This window comes from Rhagoletis zephyria, unplaced genomic scaffold, assembly GCF_001687245.7.
Source record: "Rhagoletis zephyria isolate East Lansing unplaced genomic scaffold, Rhagoletis_zephyria_1.1 Rzeph_scaffold_00024, whole genome shotgun sequence".
Taxonomy (NCBI): domain Eukaryota; kingdom Metazoa; phylum Arthropoda; class Insecta; order Diptera; family Tephritidae; genus Rhagoletis; species Rhagoletis zephyria.
In genome coordinates, this window is record NW_016157108.1 from 201,482 (window position 1) to 223,804 (window position 22,323).

The 22,323-nt window shown below is 37.1% G+C and overlaps 1 protein-coding gene across 2 annotated transcripts in view; it reads left to right on the plus strand.

Moving 5' to 3' along the window:
* The first annotated feature begins 4,727 nt into the window (after positions 1–4,727).
* Positions 4,728–22,323, plus strand: part of LOC108362777 (uncharacterized) — a 61,458-nt gene continuing 43,862 nt past the window's right edge. Inside the window, exons 1-4 of one of the 2 annotated variants that reach the window (XM_017615931.1) lie at positions 4,728–5,926; positions 6,338–7,043; positions 7,126–7,482; positions 7,545–7,678. In XM_017615931.1, coding sequence (XP_017471420.1) covers positions 5,679–5,926; positions 6,338–7,043; positions 7,126–7,482; positions 7,545–7,678 — 1,445 coding nt within the window. In that variant the 5' untranslated portion in view covers positions 4,728–5,678. The remainder of the gene's footprint in view (positions 5,927–6,337; positions 7,044–7,125; positions 7,483–7,544; positions 7,679–22,323) is intronic. The other variant, XM_017615924.1, reaches the window with a different exon arrangement.

Below are 22,323 nucleotides of genomic sequence, written 5' to 3' on the forward strand. Positions count from 1 at the left end.
TAAGTACTCGTTTCTGAATTGTAATGCACATTGTAGGGAGTCTGCTTGGTCTGCGATTTTTAATGTATTATTTGTATGAATTACGCAATGCATATTGTAGATGGACCCCATTTAGCAGGGCACCGTTGGGAAATCGACATATGCGAGCAGTTACGCCACATTACCCACTAATTACACACCGCTACCAAGGAAGTAGTCCGATTTCAGGGACCCGAGAGAACAACTGGTACGATGACGGATGTAACGCAGCTGCAGAGAAGAAAGATATCGCCTACAGGGCCACGTGAACTATGTGAGACCGGTAAAGAGAACTGAAGAGGGAAGACATATTTGCCGCAATAAAAAGAAAGAGGCCGAAACACGTGAGTGAAAAGAGCTCAAAACAGGAAAAACGACCAACAATTTTACCTAAGAGTTAGGCGACTTACGGAAGGTTCCAAGACCGGGGCGAACTACTGTAAGAACAACCATAGCGACCTAGTGATCGATGTCCAGAACATACTCAATTTATGGAGGGAACACTATTTAATGGCAGTAGCACTGAATATAGTGGAGAAGAAAAACTCGAACCAACTGTCGATGATGATGTAGTCGATGTTCCACCGCCGGACTAGAAGGAGGTACGAATAGGAATTACGCGGCTGACAAACAACAAGCTGGTTGAGCTGACAGCCTGCTAGCTGAGCTATTCAAGTACGACCGGGAGGATCTGATAAGGTGTATGCATCAACTCGTATGCATAAATGGTCAGATCAACGCATGCCCCACTACTAGAATTTAAGTGTGCTCTGTCCAACACACAAGAAAGGCAACCCCGCTATACGCGCCAACTACCACGTCATCAGCCTTCTATGCATAGGTTACAATATCTTACCGGAGCGTATTTTATGAAAGACTGAAGCCCATCGTGACGAACTGATTGGGCCTTATCAGTGTGGCTCTAGACCTGGCATCTACACCTTACGCCAAATCTTGGAAAGGACCCGCAAAAAAAATATTGACACTCACCACCTATTTTTCGACTTCAAAGCCGAATTCTACAGTACAAAAAGGAGTTGCCTATACGCCGCGATGTCAGAATCAGGTATCCCCGCGAAACTGATATAGCTGTGCAAAATGACGTGATCAATACCACCAGCTCCGTCAGATTTGGGAAAGACCTATCCGAGCCGTTTAGCAGCGAACGGGGTTTCAGACAGGGCAACTCCATTTCGTGTGATTTCTTTAATCCACTATTCTAGAAAATAAGAGCCGCAGAACTGAACACCTCAGGAACAATTTCGACATCATCGGTCACAAAAACCGTCTGTTCTGCATTTCCCAAGTTGGATAAGAAGGCAAAGTGAATGGGTCTAGAAGTAACTCCAGTCATCAAACAAACAGCCAGCGTATTCACACCTGGGCACCCATGTCACTTTTGACAGTTATAATTTCGAGAAAGTACACAAGTTCGTTTGCTTCAAGTCCGGATTTTTTTTTCGCGTACAGGGGTTCGAAAATGTTTATTGCATCATCAAAGCTATCAGCACAATAATGGTTTGTCCAGAGACTAAAAAAAATGGTATGTCCGGGACATAAAAATTTGAAAACACATTTCGTTGGCTTAGTGTGCAAACGTGCTGAGTCCATATTTTTTTAATTTTTCAGGATGGACAAAAAACCGTTGAACTTTTTTTGTTGTTTCAGTATCAATAATCGGCCAATTTCAAAATAAAGCTGTTGCAGACTAATAGGCTCTTTTGGAACTTACCACATTTTCTCTTTAAGCATATTGTTGTTCTTTTACCTGTTTTTTTATAATTTTTCATGTTTTTTGTTATTTATGGCTTTAAAACTATCATATTCAACAAGCTTATTGAGCTTGAGGCCGTTTATTTTTTTAATGAAAAACTGTTGTGGAAGAACAACAATAAAAGTTACTAAAAGCCATTTAGTGAAAGGAGTTATTCAAACTCTAATGAAAATTACTAACAATTTGTACTAATTTACTTCGTTTTTAAAAAAGCTTGCCGGCGAATTCAGCGTACATGCATAATTGGTTAGGTATGTATAGGTATCAGTGTTGCCGCGAAACATTTTTAGTGGTAGCTAAATTCCAGCTAANAGTTTTTAAAAGTACCACTTTTCGCCAATTTCGGACTAGTGGGGATCTACTTGCTAACGGCCTACTTCGTTTTTAGCGATAAAGATCTAGTACGGAACAAGAAATTTGATTCACTAATCCGCGGTTTCCCTGCAGGGTTATGACTGCAAAAGTGTATCTCGATAACCACTTTATCGATTTCTAACAAACTACGTTCAATTATACCATTAAGTCTACCTCAGCATATTATCGAAAACGTTTGAAATCGTCCTGCTTATCATACAAAGGTACAATGAAACAATGAAATAAGACTGTATTATTTTATTATTATTTTTAAGACAATAAAATTTATTTAAAATAAATAACTAAATGTTCTAACAATAAAAAAGTAATATTCAACAATTTTATTGAGCTTGATACAGTTTTTTTTAAATGTATTATGGAAGAACAACAATAATTTTAAAATGGTAGAAGTCATAGCTATTTTGGAGATCACTGCATCTCCTCATCAGACTTCTTTCACTGGGACTAGAGACTGATGAGGGGATGTGGTGATCTCCGAAATAGCTATAACTTCTACCATTTTAAAATTATTGTTGTTCTTCCACAACAGTTTTTCATTAAAAAAATAAACGGCCTCAAGCTCAATAAGCTTGTTGAATATGATAGTTTTAAAGCCATAAATAACAAAAAACATGAAAAATTATAAAAAAACAGGTAAAAGAACAACAATATGCTTAAAGAGAAAATGTGGTAAGTTCCAAAAGAGCCTATTAGTCTGCAACAGCTTTATTTTGAAATTGGCCGATTATTGATACTGAAACAACAAAAAAAGTTCAACGGTTTTTTGTCCATCCTGAAAAATTAAAAAAATATGGACTCAGCACGTTTGCACACTAAGCCAACGAAATGTGTTTTCAAATTTTTATGTCCCGGACATACCATTTTTTTTAGTCTCTGGACAAACCATTATTGTGCTGATAGCTTTGATGATGCAATAAACATTTTCGAACCCCTGTACGCGAAAAAAAAATCCGGACTTGAAGCAAACGAACTTGTGTACTTTCTCGAAATTATAACTGTCAAAAGTGACATGGGTGCCCAGGTGTGAATACGCTGGCTGTTTGTTTGATGACTGGAGTTACTTCTAGACCCATTCACTTTGCCTTCTTATCCAACTTGGGAAATGCAGAACAGACGGTTTTTGTGACCGATGATGTCGAAATTGTTCCTGAGGTGTTCAGTTCTGCGGCTCTTATTTTCTAGAATAGTGGATTAAAGAAATCACACGAAATGGAGTTGCCCTGTCTGAAACCCCGTTCGCTGCTAAACGGCTCGGATAGGTCTTTCCCAAATCTGACGGAGCTGGTGGTATTGATCAACGTCATTTTGCACAGCTATATCAGTTTCGCGGGGATACCTGATTCTGACATCGCGGCGTATAGGCAACTCCTTTTTGTACTGTAGAATTCGGCTTTGAAGTCGAAAAATAGGTGGTGAGTGTCAATATTTTTTTTGCGGGTCCTTTCCAAGATTTGGCGTAAGGTGTAGATGCCAGGTCTAGAGCCACACTGATAAGGCCCAATCAGTTCGTCACGATGGGCTTCAGTCTTTCATAAAATACGCTCCGGTAAGATATTGTAACCTATGCATAGAAGGCTGATGACGTGGTAGTTGGCGCGTATAGCGGGGTTGCCTTTCTTGTGTGTTGGACAGAGCACACTTAAATTCTAGTAGTGGGGCATGCGTTGATCTGACCATTTATGCATACGAGTTGATGCATACACCTTATCAGATCCTCCCGGTCGTACTTGAATAGCTCAGCTAGCAGGCTGTCAGCTCAACCAGCTTGTTGTTTGTCAGCCGCGTAATTCCTATTCGTACCTCCTTCTAGTCCGGCGGTGGAACATCGACTACATCATCATCGACAGTTGGTTCGAGTTTTTCTTCTCCACTATATTCAGTGCTACTGCCATTAAATAGTGTTCCCTCCATAAATTGAGTATGTTCTGGACATCGATCACTAGGTCGCTATGGTTGTTCTTACAGTAGTTCGCCCCGGTCTTGGAACCTTCCGTAAGTCGCCTAACTCTTAGGTAAAATTGTTGGTCGTTTTTCCTGTTTTGAGCTCTTTTCACTCACGTGTTTCGGCCTCTTTCTTTTTATTGCGGCAAATATGTCTTCCCTCTTCAGTTCTCTTTACCGGTCTCACATAGTTCACGTGGCCCTGTAGGCGATATCTTTCTTCTCTGCAGCTGCGTTACATCCGTCATCGTACCAGTTGTTCTCTCGGGTCCCTGAAATCGGACTACTTCCTTGGTAGCGGTGTGTAATTAGTGGGTAATGTGGCGTAACTGCTCGCATATGTCGATTTCCCAACGGTGCCCTGCTAAATGGGGTCCATCTACAATATGCATTGCGTAATTCATACAAATAATACATTAAAAATCGCAGACCAAGCAGACTCCCTACAATGTGCATTACAATTCAGAAACGAGTACTTAATTGTAATGAACGCCCGAAGAGTATTCGGTCACATCCTACTTCCCGATTAGAAACAAAACCAGGATGTAACGGACGCTAACCACAAAGCGACCATACTTATAGAAAAGTAATCGAGTTTGTAATCGATTCACTCCGGCATACTGGCCACGAGGTAATCAACACTTGTAATCGAAAAGTATGATGTGGCCGAATACTCTTCGGGCGTTCATTGCAATTATGTATCCGTTTCTAATTGTAGGCAGTCTGCTTACAATGTACATTACAATTTTAAATTGGTCAGCGATTTTTTAATAAAATATTTGTATGAATTACGCAATGCATATTGTGGATGGACCCCATTTAGCAGTGCGGCCCTGGGTTTGTTTAAGAGTGCTCTCTGAGGGCGGGTGTGTGAGTGTAGTGGCGAAAACATTGGCTGTTTGTTGTGACTGCAGATTTTCGATGTTGAGGTTTCCTTGAATTTTTTGCTGCACAAAGATGGGTGCATGGGTTTGGACCTCGGAGTGTAATTATGTACATCTGAAACATTGGAAGCGTGCCTTCCGTCTATTACAACATGTCCGATTTAGTTTCTCGTTTTTCGATCTGCAGTGGGGCCTAAAAGCACGCAACATAAAAGCAACAGACGGAACATGTAATCAGCCAAAGCTGGTAGTATGAGGGGTATGTAACAAGGTGTCTCATGTTGTTAGGCGCGTCTGCTATTTTTTTGGAGGATTTTAGCGATCAAAATTAGCGATAGTGAATGCTATAATCCGGCAGCTGGAGAATTTTCCGACGTTAGTTCCAAAGACCCCTTCCTTGCCGACCCTGTCATTGAAGTCGCCAAGCAGGATTTTTCTATCGTGACGGGGGCAGCGCTCGAATGTGTTATCCAACTATTACTATTCATTAAAATACTTTAAGAACAAATACTTTACGCGCTCATATAATAAAAGGTCTAAAAAAACAAAGACATCGGAAAAATATCTATACGAAAAATACGAAAAAAGTGAATTCTTTGTCAAACAATTGAATCTGTTTATTTATTGTATATTTTATTATCTCAAGCAAATACCAATTTCTACCGATTCAAGTTAAAATATTCAAGATGCCTGAGATACTTAATACTATACCGCCGCTATCATTGACCATTGAGAATCTAAGCGAAACGGATGGTATCGCCACCGATCGCTCGACCACTCCAGATAGCGCTACGCCTAGTACAAGTGGTAGCCGGAGACCTTCCCTTGAGCACATGATTAAACGGAATCCACATCAAGCGAGCAGCGCGCAGAATAAGAAGACACGCAGATCTATTTTTCGGCGGAATCAGAAGAAGGCGCCATTAAAAGTTGGGTGAGTTGAAAACATCTATTCGTATTAGATGCCCAGTGGGAATATTTCCCCCAAAGTGAAGTTTTAAGTTAAACACCTGCCGTAGCTCACTCGTTGGCATTAATTTGTAAACAACAAGTCCACAGAAATTTCAATCAGTTTTCCTATTATATTGTTCAGTTTTTCGACACTGAAAATTTCAAAAGCAATATATACAAAAATTTTCGGTTTTCCTTGAGCAACTGAATTGCAATAAAATTTCGACATTGATTCGCTAATCCGATTCAAATTGGCGCATATAATCGCAATAAGAAGACACATTTTAAAAATAAATTATTTCAGAAAAAACTTGTCTCGTAAACTTATTTACTCCTAATTTTGCTCTCCATCAAACACCCCGACCATTTTCATCACATCTAATGTACCACATAGTTCACCACAAAAGTGCACGACTGCCATCTGCCAGAAATCTCAAATTCCTCGTGCCTTGTTGCTCACGCGGTCCTCGTCGTCAGCATCGCTTATCACCAACGTTTCGCGCAATATATCAGCAGAGTCAAATGCCAAAGAAGATAAAGTTGAGAGCAAGACTTTAAAACCAGTCGCTGCAAACGCTTTTGATGTACAGCCACCACACACCACCGCTGATAACTTGGTCGTAGCCCACCAACACAGCGGCAGCAATATTTTCACTAACATCGACATTGTAGCGACAACCTCAAAGACCCCCGCCACCCAGGTTTCTTTGCAACGACAGTATACAGCTGCCGTACTCAATTTCCAAATCCGTAAATCTGTTACACAAATGGATTTGAAGCGCACACGACGTGACTACCTCAAGAACCGCCAAGTGCTAGCTTCGACGCAGTCACCATCTATAAGTGGACTCTCGCAGGGCTCCAGAGCTTTGATGGCGAATGATAACAACGCCGATATAGCTGGCGTGATGGGAGCCTCAAGTCAATCATCACTGGTGAACAAAATTTTCGACCAAAACAGTTACTATTACGTGATACAGGATCAAAATTCTAAGGTTGCTGGCATGCGCATTTTCGCAACCATTATGCTGAACGCTTGGCGGAAACGCCGTGACGAGGTTAAACGTCTTATGGAGGAAGTCAACGATCTGAAGCGTGGTGTAAGTCGCTTGTGTTTTTATGGCGATCCTCTGGTCTCTTTAATTTCCCCTTTCGGTGTTTTTTTAATTTCTCTAACTGTAGTCAATAAAAGCCAAAAACCAATTACACGTTTTCAATACACTCTTTCGCGTTGAGCAAAAACGGAACGATGATCTCAGTCTTCAGTTGAAACGCTCTCTAGACGATATCAATAATACAAAATCTTCTTGCGAGAGTCTCACCACTTCGCTTATCAGTCTAAAGGCGGACAAAGCATTGCTCGAACAGCAGATTCAAATAAAAGAACAGGAATTTGATGGTATCAATGCGATACTAACCCAGACTAAATCCGATTTATTTAAAGCTATGACCCAACAACGAGAGCTGCAGGCTAATTTGTCTACCGAGCAACGCAAGGTGCAGGCGTTAGAAGCACAGAAAAACGAGCTGATTAACGAGGTATCTTATTGTTGTAATGAACAAGTTTTTCCCTCGATTAGCCTGCTGCTCTGTAATTTCAGATTTGCGAAATTAACAACGAATCATTGTGGAAGGAGGAGAAACTACGGACTGAGATGAAAGAGAAAGATGATGCTGTGGCAATGGCGTTGACTAAGATCGAGTCACTCGAATTAGAGATCTCTGCGCAGAGACAGTGAGTATTTTTTTCTACATAATTTCACCAAATCTACCAAATACGCAAACATCTTGACAAAACTAAAGTCTCAGAGATACTGCAATGAAAGATTGATAAGTCCATGTGTAGAATATATTCCGATGTCACATCATTCCTCGTTTCTGTCAAAAGCAGCATACCTAATTCTTACAAAAGTGGGTCAGTGTCTCACACTCTTCAAGGCAGCAGGGGTAATGGCAGCTGTCAGGCACCCCCCTAAAATTGTGCATATGGAAACTGTGCATACGAAATAATGCATATGAAAAAAGCCGAAATAATGCATATATGCACCGTTTCGGTTGAAAACAGAAATAATGCTTATGAAAAAAACCGAAATAATGCACAGTTTCGGTTGAAAGCCGCAATAATGCTTATGAACAAAAACCGAAATAATGCACAGTTTCGATTCAAAGCCGAAATAATGCATATGACAAAAACCGAAGTAATGCATACATGCACAGTTTCGGCTCAAAACCGAAATAATGTATATGACAAAAAACGAAATAGTGCATACCTGAAAACGAACTTCTTTCTGCGAAGGCGGCCTTCGGCCGCGCTTAGGGATTATAACACTTACTAAGTAGAATTTTCATTCTGTGTTGCCGGAAAAGGGAGGAGGGAGCCGAATTATTTTTGCGCAGAACTTCTTTTTGCGTAAGGGGCCTTCGGCCGCGATTAGGGATTATAAACCTTACTAAGTAGAATTTTCCTTACTGTGTTGCCGGAAAAGGGGGGTGGAAGAATTTTTGTGCAGAATTTCTTCCTGCGTAGGCGGCCTTCGGCCGCGCTTAGGGATTATAACCCTTACTAAGTAGAAGTACATAATTCATAGTGGAAAAAAACGAAATTATCCATATGCACACTCTCGTTAGGAAAACTGAAATAGTGCATATAACAAAAACCGAAATAATGCATATGTAAAAAAACGAAGTAATGCATACATGCACACTTTCGGTAGAGACAGTCTGACAAAGCGCTAGTTCTGAAATACATATCTCAGAACTATCTCTGAACTAGTGCATAAAGAATGTAAAGCGGGGCAGTTGAAACCTACCGTGTAAATGTGCAAATGCTCATATAATACGAAAGTAGCTCAGCGAGAATACCCCGACTCAACCATCGTTGGTCGCGGGTTCAAATCGCGGTGGAGGCAGTTGTGAGATTTCAAATTTAATGAATTTAAATTGTTGCGTGTAGCTTACAATTTTTTTTAAATAAAATATGTAACAAAAGCGGAATCTGTAAAAGAAAAAATGTTAAAAAATCGAATCTCAAAAACGTTTTCTTATAACAAAAACTGTCCAAAATGGAACCGGTTAAAAACTAGTTGCAAAGTAATGCACTGGGCGACAATTGCCACCGCCAATGACATCGCCGTGTAAAACTGGACAGTCGAAAGCATTGCTTGGGTATTGAGCTAGAACTGGTACTGTCGGCAAAAGGTCTAATTCTAGGCTAGTCAGATTTTCTGCAGGGTGCATATGAAAAACCCGAAGTAATGCATACATGCAAAGGTTCGGTTGAAACCCGATATAATACATATGAGAAAATATCGAAATTATGCATATGCATACTTTCGTTTTAAAAGCGAAACAATGCATATGAGAAAAAAGGAAGTAATGCATACATGCACAGTTTCGGTTGAAAATCGAAGTAATGCATATGGCTAAAACCGAAATAAAGCATGCATGCAGAGTTTCGGTTTAAACCGAAATAATGTCTAAATGCACAGTTTCCATATGCACAATTCCGGTGCCCCGAGCTGTCGTGTGCACCTGCATCCCTAGATGCGTCCCAATCATTTCTGAGCCTTTTCTAGCCAAATGGTCATGTATCTTATTTACAGGTACTAACTTGTGACCGGGAGCCAGAGTAAAACAACCTCGGTATATGTACATATGACCGTTCAAGTTTAAGAAGAGTAGGTACAATTTTACCGACTTTTACATCACTATTTCGCACCACATCGACCCCTAATTGCGATTTTATCGTAAGCGACCAATTGTTGCAAATAGGTTGCAAATACTAATCACAACGTCCTACAATAGGTTTGTTACAAACAGCCCAGAAAGCGTTCCTCACGCTAGAAAAATGGGTAATAGAGAGCGAATACCTTCCACTTTTGAATCGTAAATGTCTTCTTCTTTGTGCCCGAAACAGCCCCGACTTTTTTCCCGGGCAGAAATGTGCAAGAAGTAAATTTGAAATGACAGCTGTTGTTTGTTTACATCTGATAGTAAAGTTTGTAAAATACAAAAATGGAAAATAGCACTAAAGGGTCAGAAATGTATGTATTTGCTAATTTTACGGCTATATAAGATAAATGCACATAAAATCATTGTTCAGAACTGATTTGTTGATTGTGGGCACGAAAAGTGTTTTTTTGCGTTCCTCACGCTCTGGGCACTTTTGGCACGGGTTTACACATTTTTGACACTTTGAGAGAGAAAGTGTGTGGAACAAACTTATTATTACAGACTATGAATATTTACCGTTACGGAAAAAAGCAAAATTAATTTTATCGTTAGCTTTGTTTACACTTTTGAGTTCCTAAAATTTTATCGTAAGCGACACTGTTTGTACAGAACTTGTAAATAGCAGTTTGAACTCTAGTTCTAACTAAAGTTCCATCGGCACTTGCTACAACCGAATGCTTCAAAATCAGCTTCTTTCCCTCATCAAAATTTAGTGCAATCTGCCATTATGCAATTGAAGCTGCAATCACTAAGTGCGGCGTGGCTCGACGAGCGGGGTCTTTTTTGAAACTCTTGCTTTGCCAAGGGTTTATAAGATTTAAAAGCAGATCAGAAAGACGAAAAACAGACACCTTACGAATTTTCGCCCGAAAACGGATTTTCCATACTAAATATTTCGAAATCGAATTGAAATATTTAATTTTCGGATTTCCATATTCGGTTTACGAATATGACCCACTACACTGAGAAAAAAATGCGTTGTAAAAATTAAATTTTTTATTTGATTACCGTTTAAAGATGTTCGTATTTAAATCAAGTGATAAGTGTTCAAAATTGAATATTTCCATTATACATGCACTACATATAACGGAAATATTCAATTCAAATACACCCGTATTAAAATGAAACATTTTTCACTGCACAGATGGCGTTTTGCACGTCTCGGATGCTTTTTCATATGTAATTAAGAAAGTAGGTATATGTATACAAAGCATGCACAGCGGTGACAACACATACACACATTCACACATACATGCTACATGTTTATCTGTACATATGCACTAATCGCGCGCTGTGATGTGGATTCAAACTCAACATTTAAAAAGACATTTACATGTATGTATGGCTGTAGCTGAGTGTGCGAAGACGCTTGATACAATTGGTTGCTGCCAATAGTGTCCGGGTTCAATTACCATCAGGCGGAACATACAATTAATTTTTTTTCTTAATTACGAAAAAGCATATGTGCCCTTCACAACGACATATTTTATAACTTACATACTCAAATTTAAAACGAGTGGGGTTGGTGCTCTTTCATATGCGTATTTTTTTTAATTTAGCACGTTTTTTTCATTCTAAAATTTTTTTCCCTCAGTGTACGTAATCCAAATTTGATTGCCAGAGTTACGCGAAAATCGGAAAAGTGATTCGAAAGCGTTTGAGCTAATGGATAACATGTACCGGCGTAAGAAAACACAAAAAAATTTAAAATAATGAATGCAATGTAACATTTTTGAATAGTTTTTCAAAAGATTTACTAAGGACAAAAAGCAGTGCTACTAGATCAAAAAATTTTAAGGTCACGTCTTACTCGTCTGGGCGCTTGTTGATGTTGATCTTATACATGCATACTGATGGAAATGCACAATATAAATATTCACATATTCTCATACATATCACTTGATTTCTGCAAGAGGGTCATAATCACGGTTGCCAACTGTCCCGGATTTAAAACCTATGTCCCGGTGCCGGTACAACACATGGCGGGACGCGAAATTACCCGGTTTCTGGCGAGAAAAAAAAAATTAGATATCTCGTTGTAAAAGCTCGTAAAATATGTACACTGCCGGAAAAAAAAATATGACACAGCAAACTTTTCACAATATATGCAAAAATTTTCATTATAATTTTCCGCTGATTTCGTATAAAAATATGGTTCATTCTACAACAAAAAACATCAAAATATAATTCCTAATCTTTGTGCAAAACTTTTTAATCAGATTTTTTAGAATCTGTAGCCCAATCAATTTTATTATAATAAAGTGCAAGTTTCAAGGAGCTAGGAATTACCGTTGATTTTTGGAAATTTTTCTTCACGCAGTCTCTTCCATATAAAATTTTTTTTCGAAAATACTTTATATGGAAAAAATGCAAAACACATTCACAAAAAAGTTCTCAAAAATCAGAGCGATTTTTGATTAACTCCGAACTTGCATTTTTTTACTAGAATTTAATGGGCTGCAAAACTGCATACTCAAAAAAAATCTAAAAAATCTGATTAAAAAGTTGAAAGTTTTGATGAAAATTTGATTTGCACAAAGTTTAGGAATTATATTTTTATATTTTTTGTTGTTGAATGAACCATACTTTTATACAAAATTGGCGGAAAAATATTAGAATAGAAATTGTTACATATATTGTGAAAAATTTGCTGTGCCAATACTTTGTTCAGAGTTCGATTAATCAAATTATTTGAAATAAGAAGAAAGGGGGTTTAATCACGTTTACAACGATACCAATTTTTTAAAAATCAGTTAAAAATTGTTTGAAATATAAGGTTTTTAATTTTTCGAAGACTCGACCTTATAGCACCTGTATAAGTTTGCACAAACTAAGGTTATATGCCATTTAAATAAGAGCAATAGGCGGACTACGTCTATATATTTAGTTTTTTAGTTATTTACATATAATAATAAAAAATAATTTTTTACCAAAGGCCCTATTTCGAACTTCGAAGGCACATATCTCGATTTCGGAAGCTAACTTCGAAAAACGTAGAAATAACTTTTTTACCTATGACTCCATCTCTTAAAAAAATTGGTTTGGTCCAATACCCAGCAGAGTGCTGTACAGTGTAAAGATTCCAGTATCTTCTTTTATGTAACTACCAATATTTTATAAGAGAAGTGTAAATTTTTTTTATCTAAAACTAATAAAGGTAGAAGGACGAAATTCGAGGATGTGGTAGTTTACATATTAATCCTTGAAATATATATTTTTTTTAAATAAATATTGGAAATTTCCAAGGATATTCAAGGATTTTAAAACTTTACATTTTCAACACTTATTCGTCCTGGTGCACTAAAAAATTATTATTTTTTTAATTCTACAGAATTTTTCCTTTTAATTGATACCCATATTGTTACTCTACAATGCACCAAATCTTTTAAATAATTTTTTTATTCAATCTCTTATCCCGGAAATTTCAAAGTCCCTTAAAAAAAATGGTGTGGTCAGAGAGAAAATTTAAAAACGCAGTTATACTATATTTGGCTCCTATTTTTGTGAATATTTTAATTTTTTCGTGTGTTTTAAAGATTTTTGGTTTTTGTCGTACGGTGTACTCATACAAAATATCGAAGGTCTTTTTCGAACGCTCGCCATAATGTTTATACAGGGACCCGGACGTTTATAACTTTACTTTATTATAACGTTATTTTAGAATTTTTTTATTTGAATTAAAATATTCGGGCAACCTGGACTTTTATTTTTTTTTAGTCCAGTAATGTTTAACAGTTAGGCTTGACCAAATTTTTTTTAAGGCGGAAATAAAAGTCCTAATAATAAACCAGAAAAGGACTGTTATTACTGAACTAAAAAAAATAAAAAAGGATCAGTCCAGCGCCTTCGTCTTGACCTGCGGGCTGTATCGGAGCCACAGCCGCTAAACTTAAACGTAGAGTACGTGTATTCAAGTTAAAAACGGAACATGAAATATTCGTTTTGATTGTATTGAATTGAGTTTAATAAGTCAATATGAATTGCAAAATATTAATAATTAGCAATAGAGAAGCAGATCCACATTAACTTCAATCATAAATACAATCAGCTTATAAATACATAGATACATGCTATGACGTGTATCACCATGATTCAATAATACAAGGTTCGAAAAACTGACGGTTGTCTCTTGCACCGCTCCCTTAGCAGTGGCAGCGTGTTGCTTCTTTGCAAATTTACTTGGAAAAAGTGAAGCTTTGATGTGAAATAGAAGTATAAGCTTTTGTGCAATATGTTTATTTGTATATGCATACGAAGCACATTTAACTAATGAAAACATAAATTGTTTTTAAATTGGATGTTTACATAAATCTCATAGTAGTTTTATTTAAATTTTGAGTCCTTTTGCACTTTTTATACAGCTAAATAGCACATAAATTACTTAATTCACGTAGATATATTAATATTTCGTTTAAAATGCCAGATTTCCTGCAAATACAATAGAATTTACAAAAGGAATTTCACTACTAATTGCCTACTTTGCGTAGTTTTCTACTACCATTTTCGCACCAAGGGATTTCATTCTTCCCCTTTCTCCTTCCTTCGTAAATGCAACCTTTTGTAAGGAAGTGCCAAACCGCGGCTGTCAATAAGTATCCAACCTTATAATTATCCAACATTATTGAATCATGGTGTATCACTACTTCGATTCATTTGGATTTGCTTTCATGCCGCAAAAATTTTTATCACTTTTTATATTAGCCTAGGTCCCCGTATTAGTTTTCTTCTTCGTGTTCGTGCTCGTCTTCGCATTAGCTTCGTCTACGGATTTGTGCATAAGTTAGCTTAGACTTCTGAAACAGCTGGCAACCCTTCTAAATATTGTTAAGAAATAAACAAATCTCTGATATTGTGATACCAACCTATTTCATGTGCCTGATGAATTAAGTTAGATTTGATTTTTTAAATACGTGAAAACGCTCCTGAATAAAGTTCAGAAATAAGGCCCTTTTAAACCCATTTCATTTGATAGCCATATTTTTAATAATTGCTTTACCATATTAAATAATTTGAGTTTAGGATACCTTACCACATTAGTTTCACGTCATATTTTAATATTTCATTTAACTTATACATATCTTAATTAAATTCTAATTTTAAAACAGCCAGAACCCTATCAAAAATATTTTAAAACCAACACCTTGCCAAACCTTTTTCGACTGACACACATATTGCGATACATATTTAAATTGTGTATCTACTTCCCTTAATTCAAGTTGNTCCTTCCTCTTCCTCTGTTGCCAGCATCCCAGCCCGCGTTGAATATTTTCAGAGCAGGAGCGTTTCTGTCCATTCGAATNCTTCCCTTAATTCAAGTTGAATTTAATATGGCAACCCTGTTAAATAAAGTTCAGAAAAAAAACATTTTTAACCCATGTCAATTTATATTCATACTTAAATAATTCATGTGGCTTATTAATGGGTCGATTACGGATAGCAACGCAACCATGGTTCGGTTGCCAGCTGGCAACGCAGCTGGAAAGAAAATTAGTATTTCGAATGGCAACTGTCGTCAATTGCTATAGAGTTATCGATAATCGAAATTTGACAGTTCGACAACCAGCAAGCGGCTGTAAACAAGCTGTGCGAATACAATTAAATTATTAAAATAAAGAGTTTTAAAGAAAAGACAGCAATAAAGCTAAGTTCATCACAATCATTTGTTTAAGAGGAAAAGAAGTGCATGAACGCAGCCTCAATGAGGCGACATTTAAAGAATAATTCCAATCCTCTAGAGCTACTGCGTACACTGTAAGCAAAAGTTAATGCTTTCAACGTTTTTCTTTTATTATCGTTTTGTGTTCATTTTCAAAGCATATTGAGGACTTCCAAAAGAAGCTGTAGTATAATTGGTTAATAAACAGATGAACCACTTCGTTCAACTTCAATACCTCCGCTCATAAAAGCTTGCGCACCTCTTCGCACACACAGCAATGACTGCAGTTTGGAAAACTTGGTGTGTCGGTAGTTTTAAAAGAGGTGCTTCAGTTGATAAAGGAAAAAATTTGCAATTAGTGTTCGCTTTTGTTTCGCCAAAAGGGCGCACTCCACGGGAACTAAAATTTCAAGTTATTGTTTCGTTATTTTCACCGTATTCTGTAAAAGCAAACTGCATTCTTCTTCTTCTTTATTGGCGCTGTAACCGCCTAAGCGATTTTGGCCGAGTCCAAAACAGCACGCCAGTCATTTCTCTTCTGTGCTAACTGAGGCCAATTGGAAATGCCAAGTGAAGCCAAGTCCTTCTCCACCTGGTCTTTCCAACGCAGAGGAATCCTTCCTCTTCCTCTGTTGCCAGCATCCCAGCCCGCGTTGAATATTTTCAGAGCAGGAGCGTTTCTGTCCATTCGAATTCCATGGCCAAGCCAGCTGAGCCGCTGAATTTTAATTCGTTGCTCTATGTCTATATCGTTGTAAAGCTCATACAGCTCATCATTAAATCATCATCATCGTCATTTTACACAACCGTATTAGTTTCGCGGGGATACAAAAATCAGACATCGCGGCATATAGGCAACTTCCCTTCGTGCTGTCGAAAGCGGCTATGAAATCGTCAAATAGATGGTGTGTGTCGATCCAATTCTCGCGGGTCTTTTCCAAGATTTGGCGTATTGTGAATACTTGATCTATGGTGAATTTTCCAGGCCTAAAGTCACAATGATAAGGTCCAATCAGTTCGTTGACGGTGGGCTTCAGTCTTTCGAACAATACACTCGATAATACCTTATAACCTATACTTAGAAGGCCGATTCCGCGGTAGTTGGCGCGTATGGCGGGGTCGCATACGAGCTGATGCATACACCTCATCATCCCCTCGCCGCCGCACTTGAACAGCTCGGCTGGCAGGCCGTCAGCTCCAGCAGCTTTGTTGTTTTTCAGCCGCGTAATCGATATTCGTACTTCGTCATAGTCAGGCGGTGGGACAGCTACTCCATCATCATCGACTGGGGACTCGGGCTCGTCTTCTTCACTACTTACAGCGCTGCTGCCATTCAGTGGGTTGTAAAAGTGTTCCCTCCACAATTTAAGTATATTCTGTACATCGGTCACTAGGTCGCCATTGTTGTTCTTACAGGAGTTCGCCCTGGTCTTGAAACCTTCCGTAAGTCGCCTAACCCTCTGGTAGAATTTTCGGGCGGGAAAAGCAAATTGCATTGCAAAATTTTAATATCGTTCAAATGACTAAAAAGTAAAATATATGACACACTCTTCAATATTCGCTCCTAAATACGCTCTAAAAACATTCCCAACAACCACGAAAATGTAGGTCCCTGTATATACACTTTGTAGCAATTGCAGTTGTCAGTTAAAAGTTGCCAGTTGCCATCTGTAAAATAATTTTGGAAACCAGCTACGCAACTGAAGTTCGATTGCTATCGATAATCGGCCCATAAATAATTTGAGTGAAACTTTTTACACAGGTGGAAACCCAAACCCTCTTTAATGTTATTAACATACAGATAATGGTGACTTTTAGCTCCTTCCTAATCAACTTAAAGCTAGCTTATAGTTAGATACATTTCCTGCAGGGGTTATGCATTCATATGTACATACTTAAGGTGTTCTTACACGATATGTATTTGCATCTATAAATGTGACTTTTTCAATATAAATGTGATTGCGTATGTCTGTCAATTTCACAGCCTTTTTTTAACTATTTAAAAATAGTTTCTTTGAAAACGAAATAAACTAAACTCAGATGATTCTATCTGTGTGTCAGATGAAAATAGAAACATTTCTACTTCGTATGTACGCGCATCTGCTTTGTACAGAAACAAATCTGACTTGCCTTTACACGATATGTTGACATTTCCATATGTAAAAAGTGGCATGTACACATGCAAATACATATCGTGTAAGAACATCTTTACTCCGCAGCGCCTGGGTTCAAGTCCTGGTCAAAGCAACATCGCAAAAAAATTTTGAAAAAAGGTTTTTTCCTAACTTGTATTTCTGCCATGAAAAACAGCTTCTCATTGAAATACAGTCGCCGTTCGGAGTCGGCGTAAAACTGTAGGTCCCTCCTCTTTTTGTGATGTGTGTAGCGCACGCTACAAATCGGAGGAGAAGCTCGGCCAAACACTAACATATGTGTAAGCGCCAATCTGTTATTATTATTATTATGTACATACTAGGGATGTTTCGAATATCATATTTTTCACATTCGCGAATGCGAGTGAGCGAATGCCAATGAGCGAATGCGAATCCGAGTATTAGGAATAACATTAAAAATGCTACAATCATTTTAAGTCATCGTTTTTATTATTTAAAACTTTTGTAAATTATTAGAACATTGAACGAGTGTTTAACCTATACAGTGTTTAATCTAGTACTTAGTGAAAGTTCAAAAGGGGCATACTATATTTCAAGAAAAGTAATTTTGCAGCCTTTTCTCCCAAGAGGCGATTTCTTAGAGGCTCGTATATAAGGCCGACTCCACTGAACAATTGCTCACTTGGAACGCTGGCGGGAGGAGCGCTCAAATATTTGCGGGCCAGATCTGTCAATTTGTCGTGTTTTAGTTTAGTTTTTCACCAATCGAGCCTATTTTCACCGAGATGAGCTCGTTTTTCTTTAAGATATATCCTATAGGGCTCTAATTGAGCTTTAATTTCACATTTTTTGCTGACGGTGTCATACATTTTCAGCTATTTGAAACATTTTCGAACACACTTTATGTGGGAAAAAAGCATATAATCGAAAAGTTGGAGTCTCTGTAAAAATTTTGAATTAAAATCTTGTCGTTGCAAAAACCTGCTGTATGTGTATGGTGTTTGTTATATTAATTCTCTATGAAAAGAAATATTTTTAAAATTTTTTTTTCTTGAAAAATTTTCACATACAAATTTTTATACCCGAGCGCACTTGTGCACAGGGGTATATTAATTTTGTTCACATAACGGTTGTTTGTAACAGCCAAACCGAATCGAGATAGATATAGAGAAATGTATACATAAATGATCAGAATGAATAGAGAAGTCGATTAAGCCATGTCTGTCTGTCCGTCCGTCCGTGTACACGATAACTCGAGCAAAAATTGTGATATCTCAACGAAATTTGGTATGTAGGTTTACATTAATCCAAGGTAGGTTGGTATTCGCACTGTAACCACGCCCACTTCCCAGAAATACGAAAACTGCGATATTTTAGTAACTACTGAAGATAATTCACTCAAAATTGATATTTACAATAATTTTCAGACGACAAATAAGAATATTATAAATTTTTGGAAAATGGGCGTAGCTACGCCAACTTACATGTGTATATCTTGGTAACTGCTGCACCAATTTCTTCCAAACTTGGCACAGTTGTTGGCCTTGATACAGCATACCAACCCGCCGAAAATTTTTAAAATCGGACAATAACCACGCCCACATTCCATATTACGGTAATTTAGAGAAATACAAAATCTTCGATAAATCAGTAAATATTAAGGCTAATTTATTCAAAATTGATGCTTGCAGCAATTGTTTACCAAGAAACACGCTTATGGTAAACTTTTGGAAAATGGGGTGGCACCGCCCACTTATGATCACATATGTGTATGTATATCGGTAACCGTTCTACCAATTTGTACCAAACTCGGTATGGTTATTGTGCTTGCCACTTAAAAGCAAAACGTTGAAAATTTATGAAATCGGACTAAAATTACGGCCGCTTTTCATGTAACGGTAAATTTCAGAAATGCTTGAAACCTCAATATTTCGAATTTTAAGGGCGCTAATTTACTCAAAATTGATACACCCCGGCTTACCATCTAGCGGTAGCTTTCGGAAAGGTGAAAAAACATATATTTAATACTTGCGCCGGGTATTTAATGTTCGGCTCCGCCCGGTCTTAGACTTTCTTACTTGTTTGATAAAAAAATTAGTTTTTGAAAATATGTCATCTCAAAAAAATTCAATAAAATCACAATGATAGCTCTGAGTATTGCGCAATATATAAGTATAGCATTATGGCGTGCACTCTACAATAATTTGAGTTATGAATCCTTTTTTACACCGAAGTTGAGTAACATGTGTACATTACAAAATTTACAAATGTTTTAAATTTTGTTAGAAATTTTTTGAGTATGCAGTTTTTAGCCCATTCAATTCTAGTATAAAAAAAGTGCAAGTTTTAAGCGATTGCAAACAGTTTCGCGCATTTTCTCCCATAAAAAAAAGTGCAAAAAGCCATCAGCATAAAAAATATTAAAAATCAACCCAATTTTTCAGTAGCTTGTAACTTGCACTTTATTATAGTAAAAATTAATTAGCTACTAAACTGCATGCCCAAAAATTTTATAAAAATATTTAAAAAATTTGTAAATTTGTAATATATTCATTTTATTCAACTTCGGTGTAAAAAAAATTCACAACTCAAATTATTGTAGAGTGCACCCCATAATCCGAGCAGGGTCGTAATGATTCCTTTAGGAATTAAATTACTCCCAATTACAAATTACAAGGAATTGTAATTAGGAATCAAAATGCTCCAAAACCGCTCGAATGATTTTGTTTTTGCTTTCTTTAATCAAAAATTCAGGTATTTTCCTTTAGTTTGGCATATGACAAGTATTGGTTGATATCTTCTAAGCATGTTTATTTTATTCAAATATTGGCATAAATGATTTTCGATACAAAATAACTTCGTCATCATTTTGCAAATATATATGGCATGCGCTGGAAGTGAGAGAAGGAGACAAAAAGTATGTGTGCGTGTGTAGGTATTTCGGCTTTTGAGTAACAGATGGCGCAATATTTATAACCCAATCGCAGCATATGTATGTAAATACATGCATACGTACATACACACAAACATTGATTGCAGTTAATGTGGATCTGTTTTTCTTTTAGTAATCTAAGAGTTTAAACAGACGGCAGCGTTGATCCGGATCAACTCGGGAATTAACTGCAGTTGATCCGGATTAAGTCCCAGTTAATCCCGATCAACGCTGCCGTCTGTTTAAGCTTTAAGTTTGTATGTATGTACCAGGGATGTAGCGAACATTTGCATTCGCTTTCGTTATGCATTTATTTATTTCCCACCTTGGTGCGAAATAAAGTCAATTGATATTATTACCTTTTTAAAAACGAAATAAAATCCATTGACATTATTTCCCTTTCAAACATTAAATTTGTTTAGCTTCGCGGCGGCCCGCGTCAGCGCGCCACACCGCGTGCGCCGCGCGACCGGCGCGCACCACGTCACGCTACGCAGCGTATCGCACATTTAACGGTTAGTATAGTCGTAGAAAATACAAATACATATGTATGTACTTATGTATGTATGGACAGGTAATTGGGCGCCTGCATTGCGTAGCTACGCTTGCGATGGTAATTCTGCAAACTCTCATAAGACTAGGTCAGACCAGGGATGAAATTTCAAAATTTCCAAATGTGCCTAATGGTATTCAAAAATAGTGCCGAAAAGAAGATGAAAGTTCCACAAAATCAAAATTGCTTTCTTTTAAGGACTCTTAAGAACAATATATTTTTAGAAATAGTATTTCTAAAATACACTGAAATGAGTAAATTTTTTTGATGAAGGATTCCTTAGATATATATATGGGGCATTCCATACCAAAACGGTTTCAAATTTTTAGGGTTGATGCATAAACATCAATAATAAAGAAATTGAAATTTGAGCTTGATTAATACATTTTTAAAAACGTTACAGCACAAAAACAAAAACAAATCGATTTAACAATTTTCCAAATATCTCGAGAACGGGGCGAGGAAAACATTTGAAAAAAATCACACATACACACATCAAAATTCTCTATGAAAACAAATATTTTTAAAATTTTTTTTCTTGGAAAAGTTTCCACATACAAATTTTTTGGTAAAAAAATTAGTTTTTGAAAATATGCCATCTCAAAAAAAAAAATGAAAAAAATCACAATGATAGCTCTGAGTGTTGCGCAATATATAAGTATAGCATTATGGGCAGAGCTGGGTAAATGCATTTACGGTGACAGGTAATAAGATCAACGGAAATAAGGTCAATTGACTTTATTTCGCACCTTTTTAAAAACGAAATAAAATCCATTGACATTATTTCCCTTTCAAACATTAAATTTGTTTAACCGGTGCGACCGGCGCGCACCACGTCACGCTACATTTTTGTGAAATCCTTTGCGTGCACTTCTTTTTCTTAACTTAAATTTTCTAATTTATAACGGCTATTCAAATGGTTTATCTTATTTTATCATTGCACTTTTGTTTGGGAAATGTAGCTTTATTTTATTGCGAAATGTGAATGATTAAAAGGAATGACACCTGTTTTGGCACTTTTATTTTTCTATTTGGCACATTTTGGCACTTTTTTTACCTCAATATGACACCTCATAACTAAGGATAGGTGCCAGCTCTAATTGGAAGATTTCTGCTGTGTTTTGGGGCAACAACTTTTCTGCAGTAAAAATGCATATAATTTGTGTTTCAAAAGTGTGTGAAAACCAATCAATTAACTTATATGATCTCGGTTCCGATATTAAATAATCAATAATTGTTTATACGCGCATTTTTGGACATTGGCTCGTTGAATGTGCCATCTAATAAATAGTGTCGTCATTCTTCTTAGCTGGTTTTAAATGATGTCACAAATTGCTGGCGGAGACATGAATACAGTGTAAGAAAATTCTTTTTCTATAATTGTTTCCTTATA